This window comes from Uloborus diversus, chromosome 1 (assembly GCF_026930045.1).
Source record: "Uloborus diversus isolate 005 chromosome 1, Udiv.v.3.1, whole genome shotgun sequence".
Taxonomy (NCBI): Eukaryota; Metazoa; Arthropoda; class Arachnida; order Araneae; family Uloboridae; genus Uloborus; species Uloborus diversus.
Window position 1 is genome coordinate 170,395,281 of NC_072731.1, and position 8,589 is coordinate 170,403,869.

General features: G+C 33.6%; 1 protein-coding gene across 2 annotated transcripts in view; it reads left to right on the plus strand.

Annotated features, from left to right (window-relative positions):
- LOC129222937 (beta-1,3-galactosyltransferase 5-like) overlaps window positions 1-8,150 on the plus strand; it is a 31,405-nt gene extending 23,255 nt beyond the window's left edge. Inside the window, exons 7-9 of one of the 2 annotated variants that reach the window (XM_054857501.1) lie at window positions 1,804-2,140; window positions 6,558-6,808; window positions 7,762-8,150. In XM_054857501.1, the coding sequence (XP_054713476.1) occupies window positions 1,804-2,140; window positions 6,558-6,808; window positions 7,762-7,897 (724 nt within the window). In that variant the 3' untranslated portion in view covers window positions 7,898-8,150. The remainder of the gene's footprint in view (window positions 1-1,803; window positions 2,141-6,557; window positions 6,809-7,761) is intronic. The other variant, XM_054857508.1, reaches the window with a different exon arrangement.
- The last annotated feature ends 439 nt before the right edge of the window (window positions 8,151-8,589 follow it).

Here is an 8,589-nt window from a genome sequence, read left to right on the forward strand (position 1 = left end):
TGTATGACTGTACTTTAAGCATACAAGGGGTATGATAAAGGAAATTGGTGTTTCCAGTTCCAGTGCAGACCTTTTGAAAACATTGAAATAAATACTGAAACTGGAGTTACCTCTTTTTTGCAGAAAGCCCTAAAATTATATTCTTATCAGCCGTGAAGAAGTGTTCAAATCATTTCATCCATATTCCATTAAAAATTATGTTGAAACGTTGGAAACGTTTGTTGTACTTCGATCACTTCGATATCTGACGGACTCATTTGGAAGATTTTGACCGCTAAATTTACAAGCGACAACCAATAAAAAAAATTTTTACCCTGCTATCCAGCTTTCGTCGGCAATGAGAAACAAATTCAATAATGAAGAGAGTTTTGAGCACACAAATATTAGTTTCATTAAAAGATCTAATACATGTAAAATAGTACATAGAAAATATCAAATTTATGTTCATCAAAAGTTCTAGCATAAGTTGAGCCTGAGCACAGAGATAACATATAAACTGCTTTAAAAGAAAAAAAAGTCTGCGTACTGTATGATATTAATATACAGTATTAGCATACAGGGATTATGTGTTCTTCAGTTTTGAATGGGTTATTGCCAACATCACTAAAAATAAAAGTTTTTAACTTTGCAACTGTTGTTATTGCATGGAAAAAATGTATCACATTTTTTTTTTATTTTAATTAAGGAAAAAAAACAAAATTACTAAATATTTTCAAATATCTTTACGTTTCCACTTGTATTTGAGTCAATATCAGTGCGATCATTTTAATGAATATCTTTTAAAGCATAAAACAGTCATCTCAATCTTCCAGAAGTACAGATTTGTTTCCTCCAAAGTTCTTGGTAATCTTTTAGGCAGTGAAAAGCAAAGGTATGCAAGTGGAATTTTTCAAGTTTTGTGTAAAACGTGTGCAAAATCTAGGCTAACTAGGCTTTCATTGAAAAGTTTTTCTGAATGACACTGTATACTGCCGTTGGCAAGTAAAAGACAGTATCTAGTACAAAAATGAGTTTTTGGGATAATTGAAGAAACATATTTGCGACTCAAACACTAGTAAAGTGATTGAATTTAACGCTATTTCGCGCATTATTTTCAGCAAAAACCAAAAACACAAGTCTGTATTATAATAAAGCTAACGTTAAGTAGATAAGAAAAACGAAATATTTGTAGATTTAAAGTTGCTGTTTACCTGCTCAGGGCAGTATTGCTACATCACCAGGGCTACTAGTACCTTGCCTCAAAACTGATGAGAATCTCTTCCAGCGTTTGTACTATAGTGGAGGCAAAGCTAATTTGGCAGCTTCATAATGCTGTTATTAGGATATGCGTATCCTCTACAACGCTGTCAAGTTAGCTTTGCCCCAAGCTAAGTTATTTTCATATTTTTAGTCCCGAAACTTATGCCCCTTGATTTCTAAATGCATGATTGGTTTTCAGATTTCTGTTCAGTTTCAACCTTATACCAACACCTATTTAATACTAAATGCCAATCGCATTTGCCTCAAAAAAAAAAAATAATAATAACTGCACATGTATGGTAAAAATACGGTAAGCAGTGCTACCCAGTGGCCATTCAACGATGGCGTTGCTAAGGCGATGGATCCAAAGTGATTCAAACTAAATTGCTAATAGGTTACTTTGTAAAGTCTCCACTATTAATTTCTAAGAAATTCCATAAATAGTAGTTTTCACCGTACATTTTTGAGTTCGTTTTTTCTCTATGTTAGAAACGAACAAGCGATAGGAATAGTATTACGGAGCGTTGCTTGTATTAACTCTCAATACAACGATTTATCTTTCAGGCCACGAGGACCGATGAGACTGGGCTTTATCATGGGAACAACAGATGACGAAAGTGTGTCAAACCTGTTGAGGGAAGAGAGCGAGGAATGTGGAGACATAATTCAAGCCGAATTTGAAGATGGCTACAAGCAAGCAACTGTTAAGAGCATCGCAATGCTCAAGTGGGTCGCTAAATACTGTGCACATGCCCTATACTTTCTCAAAGCCGATGATGACACATTTGTAAATGTCGGGATGATTGCTCGACTCTTAAGTCAGGAGCCTTTCTTGTCCGAAGAAAGGTTCATTGGAGGTTACATACATGAAGAGGTACAGCCCACACGAAATCCGAACGAAGTAACGTAATATTTAAACTAGAATTACTTTTGTTATACAGTTCATTTTCAGCAAATGAACCACTCTAGCTTATTTCGCAAAAAATGATAGCGGAAGTAGACAAAGCAATGGACACTTGGCGATACAGGTTGTCTGCTTGGTGCTAGGAAACCTGTAAACAGCTTTCAGTAAATGACAGCATTCACTTTTGCTGGGTCCAAAGCTTACGCAAAAAATTCCTATTATCGAGAAAAAATTAAATCTTCTGAAAGGAAGAGTGAGCTTTCTTTTTGTATAAATTTTACGTGTGTGGCAGTTTTGGTGCAAGTACTATGTGGAAAATGTCAAATGTGGAAAAACAAAACATTTGGCCAGCTTACCTTCGTTTGAAGCAAATAAAATTTCTCATTCAGCGAGGAAACCGTAAATTTTGTAAATGTGGGGAATAAAACGGCAATCCTTTTGCATTTACTTCTGCTATCACTTCTCGTGAAACAAATTTTAGCTCCTAACTCATGGCGCGGTTTAATAATAAATTGACAATTATTAGTTGACTTTATAAAATCAACTATGGGTTTCATTTGGAGAGTTTTGATTCCACTCGTACAGACCTCTTTCCATAGGCGGATTTACGGGGGTGCCAGGGGGTGCGCCGCACCCCCAAAATTTTTGGTTGAGTTTTGAAAAAAAATTAGTTTAGTATATTTCACTCAGAAACGCAGTTGGGGGGGGGGGGGAATTCATAGCTGCTATACTAGTAAATTTACGTGTATCCAATGTATTACCACTCGTCGCTAGTGCAAGAAAAACATAACTGTGCTCACATTAAGAATTTAAGTGATTTTATCCATTTGGAAAAAAAACTAATAAATAATTTCATGCAAATAAAGAAACTTCTCAAACAATTTATTGTTCAGTGCTGTGTTATTGTATAGTATAATTGCATGTTCTGTAATTGGGTATTTATTCGTATATCAATACAAATTTTTCTATTTTAAAACAACAATGGCTAATAAAGTCAAAAAAAAAAAAAAAAAAAAAAAAAAAAACACGGTTATTGCAAGAAACTTGATCAATAAAATCTACACTGAAATCAACCGAAAACCAACAATTTTAAGGTATATAATCAAAATTTTTTGAAGGAGGACTTCCGGACATTTTGCTGCAGTTGTGCATCCAGGGAGAAAGGGGCACAAGACTGGTGACCCTCCCCACAAAATGCAGAGTAGATGTTTTTTAAAAAATATTCTTTATTATTGAAGAGAAGAAAAGATCTCATTTTGGGAAAACGCAGTTATTTTACGAAAAAAAAAGAATGTTGGGAAAAAATCTTAATTTCTCTTTCAAAAAGAAATATTGACATATAAATTTTTCAATAGCTTCAGATTATTGGCGGCGAATTGTGTGCCTTCTCACACAATTCTTTCTTTCATATCCCCCCTCCCCCCCTTTTTTTATTTTTTTCTATTTCGTTTTCATTTTTTCTATTAGTCCTCAAAATGTTTCTTCTCCAAAGCCCTTTCTCCAGTTAAAGTTATTACAGAGTACCTCAAATTTCGTTTCTTATGCTTCATTTGCGCATAATTTCCAATGAAGATCTTCTAATCACCTAAATACATCGAAAATCGTTTGAAATTGTGTTTTTGGAGCTTCAGTTTTGAAAAATTGCAGTGTCCCTAACGTTACCAAATATGGTCTTACGCTCATGTGTTTAAGACTTTAATTTTGGAAAATATTCGAACAAGGACCTCTGACTCCCCTTTCTCTATTATCATCAAAGAGTGTTAATATTTTGGTTTTTAAAACTACTATTTCGAAATATTTAAGTGGGAGAATCTTTTTTTTAATACCATGGATTATTTCAAAAGAACTCATTTTTAGGACTTCAATTTCGAAAATTTTCCAGGGGAGAGCTCTAGAACACCCCGTCCGGTAACAGCATCAAAAATTTTCCTCCGTAGTATTTTTGAAACTTCAATTATGAAAAGTTAAAGAGGTAGCGTGGGGGAGGGGAGGGGGTTACATATTTCTATCTGCTTTTCAAAAAATCGATTGGAGGCAGTCTATGAGTCTCAGTCATAACCCAAACTAAATATGGACTATAATCACATTTATAAGACTAAAATTTCTAAAAATAGCCTTGAAGTCACACGTACCTTTCTTGCCTCTAAAATATCACCAAGAACTAAAACTGCGTTTTCAAAACTACTATTTCAAATTTTTTCTGGGGTGTGAATCCCATTTCAAAACAGTGGCTAGATTCACCCATTGCTTCGAATATCGACTTTCGTTTAAGACCTTTTCTGCAGTTTGAAATGTTAAGAATTGCTCATCCCCTAATCTTACTAAATATGGTTTACATTGCGTTTTTTAGACTTAAAAGTGTGTCCCACCCTAAAATTATTTTCGGATATTGCCACTGCCTTGTTATTCCGGGAATACCCCCCCCCTCCTCAGATCCCTGTTATTGTTGCACCCCCAAATATTTCGGCCTAAATCCGCCTATGCCTCTTTCTGTCTTCACTTGAAACGATGATGGAAACAAAAATGTATTCCTTGTAGGAAAAGACTTTTGAATTGCAGTATTTTCAAATTCATAGAAAATTATATTTTAGGTTTAGTTTTGTTTTATAAAAGAAATGACCACCTTTCAAACCGTATAAAAATCAGTGCAGTAGCTTTTTTAGATTATCGCAAACAGACAAACAGACACTGCGGAAACTTTTGTAGTGATAACTTTAAACCTCTTTATTACCAAAAAAAAAAAACAGTAACATACTTCCTAGTAAAACATTGTGCTTTACAACTGAAGACGCCACCGTTCGTATAACGTTTCGAAGCACTCCTGGGAAGCCATTTTTCGCAACCTCCTGCGATGCAGCATTATCTTCATCTGACGAAGGAAAGCGATTTTTTTTACTGGTGGGAATAGGTTAAAATCACACGGGGCTAAGTCCGACGAAACGTGGTTTTAGTTGTTTGACATCCTATCGAAGTGTGCATCCTCAACTTGGAAGTCTCCTTCTTCACCACAATGAAGTTAAAACTTCATCGCAGGAAGCCTTAGAGGAGGTTGCGAAACATGGCTTCCAAGAGTGCTTCCAAAAATTGCACGAACGTTGGCACTCTAGTTGGCAGAATTGCATAGTCGCTCAAGGTGACTATTTTGAACGTGGATGTGCTTCGTCAGGATAAGGTTTTATACAACTTGTTCCCGAACTTTTGGATCGTACTACGTATAGGGGAGTGTAGGGCAAAGTGAAATAGCAGGTAAAATATTTACTCCCAACTATTACGAGGTAAAATATTGCCGTGCGCATTTAACCGGTAGTGTATGCAGAAATGGATTTTCAAGATATTTGAAGAAACGCGTTTTGGATTCCATACTAAAAATAGGAAAATGTAGAAATTTACGGGTTTTTTTTTTTTTTTTTTTCGCAATTTTTGTTTTTGGCAAAAACCAAATAAGCAATCTTGTACAATAAATGACAAATATGTTAAGAAATTTAAAATGAGAAAATTGCAGTTATTTTGCCCTTTACCTGCCTGCGACAGAATATTTCCCTATTTGCGCGAAACCTGCCTGACGATATTTTAATTATGTTCTTAAAGATGTTGTGAATTCTAGTAAAAAGAAATTATTTCCGAAGTCCGAGATATGTTAAAAGAATCCATTTTGAAAATATAATGCTGTAATATTGTGTGGTACATTAAAAATAATTGTTTGCAATTCATATATTGAGAAAGTTCTTATTTTAATATTTCAAACAGTGATTGAAACTCACTGATGATCAGTGTGCAGTATTTTAATTTAATATTAAACATGTTTAGATCATTATTGTGTGGTACAATTTGCCAAATGCATATGAGGGAATGTAAATGGGACTAAGTGGAATAGTTTATTTTATTCATTCATTCATTCATTCATTTCACATATTCATTGATTTATTCATTTTTAGTGGAATAGTTTATTTTATTCATTCATTCATTCATTCATTTCACATATTCATTGACTTATTCATTTTTAGTATTAATAAACTTTTAAGTGTTCATTTATTAATTCTTCCAGTTATTTATTCATAATTCCCTAATGTACTCAAACATTAATTTAATCTTGCAGTAATTTATTTATTCTTTCCCCAATTATTTCATTTATTAGTTTTTTTTTTTTTTTTTCTTTTAGCGAATATTTTTAGGAAGCAAAAGGACATTTTTTCAATAGAAAAGTACTCCAAATTCATTTGAAGGTTCTTCAATTTTACTGCCAAAAACTAAAAATAACATGACTGCAAACTATAGTATAAAATACATTGTTATCCCTTTTACGTACAGTAATTTTAAAATTACATTTCCAGTTTGTTCTTTTCGAAAAAAAATGTAATTTATCTTAACTTTCCTTTGCCCCTCAGCGGTGCACATAACTTGCTGTTTCTTGCAGATGTATTACGTATCTGAAGAAGATTACCCGGATGAGGTTTATCCACCATTCGCTTCAGGATCTGCCTACATCACAACAGGACCCAGTGCCGTAGAATTGTTTGATGCTTCGCAAAGGGTGGAGCCTATTCTTCCCCTGGACGATGTCTTCGTCACTGGTCTTTGTGCCCAAGATGTAGAAATCACACTCATCCATGAACCTCGGTTCCGAGTTGAAGAACCTCCTAAACCACCTACTTGGAATACTTATAGGTAAAGTCGTTTTCCAAGTAACTTTTTTTTACCCCCTCCCATCCCCCTCTAAACAGAAAAATCACTCAACCTTTTCCTTTTTTTCTTACTTATGCTTGAAAAGTGATGTCAGAAAATGTTCAACCAATCAGGTGCATGCCAACAACGTGTAAAACTCCGATTGGCCGTTTCAAACTCTTCATTGTAAAAAACGTTCCTTTTGTAAAAGGGGATGAATTAATCAAAATGAAAAACAACATTTATAACTTAGAAGTAAAATAAGAAAATGCTAAGTTGTTTGTAAAAGAAAAAGTAGTTACGTAAAAATAACAATTGTTGCATTGTGTACAGAAAGACAGACATCAAGTGTTAATTAAAAAAATTAAACTTTTTTTTTTAACTTTTACCTTAAAACTTTACAAATTATCTTTGCGTCTGAAAATAAACACTAAGTTCGGAAAAAAAATACCTTTGAGTATAAAAAGTAAAATAAGAAATAACATCGTCCAACAGTACAAATTGTAGATTAATGCGGACACGCGTTTTGGCGTTACATGGAACGCATTTTTCTATGCAAAAGATATGAGCTTATGGATGAAAAGACATCTGACAAAAGGTCTTTTGTCATCAGCACTATCCATCGGAATCCGCTCCTCCTGAGCGGTTGCGTCCATTTTTTACGCACCACAAACACATGTCCACACACACACACATACACGCACACTAGTGAAGTTGAAAAGCAGAATTTGAGTTTAAGTTGTCAAAAAAGTTCAAATTTTCTTTCTCTTTCTTTCTTTCTTTTTTTTTTAATTTTCTGTAACAGCAGCGTGTTTCACGTGCAATAGTGCAATTCTTCCCTATGAAGGCGCACCTCACAGATCAGATACCACTGACTCAGTGATTATTTTGTTAATTTTGTATTAACTTATGCGTTGATTTTGATCTTATACATTTTTTTTTTACATTTTCAACAGCAACTTGGCAACCGTCAACAGTATGGTTCCAGACGACTTATTTTCACTATGGGAAGACATGTCCAGAGCTATTATTGGCCATCTAATGGAGCAGGAAGCAGCAATCAATGCTACTGTAATACTTCGAAGAAAGTGATCAAATGCTTGATGTTCAATAATGAACAATACCAATAAATAAATGAGCAGTAATGAATATAAAGAGAGAAGCGTTCCCATGCCCTAATATTTTTTATCAAGACTGATGTGAAAAAATTTGTATGCTGTTACTATTTTGTGTGTTACTTTTTTGCTAGTATTGTGTGTGATAGCATTATGAGTTTTCTAATATGCATTCATTTCGTGTTTAAAATAAAATAATCTGTTAGAATAAAAAGTTACAAAAATAATTATTCCAAGTTTTCATTTTTATTTACGTTCTTACATTCTGCTGTTGCTCAGCTTATAGCTTTTCTGATTTAATTCAAAAAAAATTTAAATGTCAATTGCTTTTTTTTTAATTTTATTTCCATTTATCAGTTTTATTTATTGTGTTTAAAAATTTTAGCTGAAGAGTACTTTAAAGGACTTTAATTTTTATTTTTGGGAATTGTATTTAAACAGCTTAAATCTAACGTATGTTTCTATCTCTCTTAAACATTGGGCTACCGTTTTGAATCGTGACAATTGAAAAATTCTTTAGTTTTTCTTTTTTTTTTCCTTTCACCGCAAAATTTTAATGATTTTGTCCTGCTCAGAAAAGAATTGCGTTTAAAATCATTCAAATAAATCACTCGTCAGCCAATAAAACAATCAGCACTCAGATCAATCAACGGGATGCGGTGAGTAATA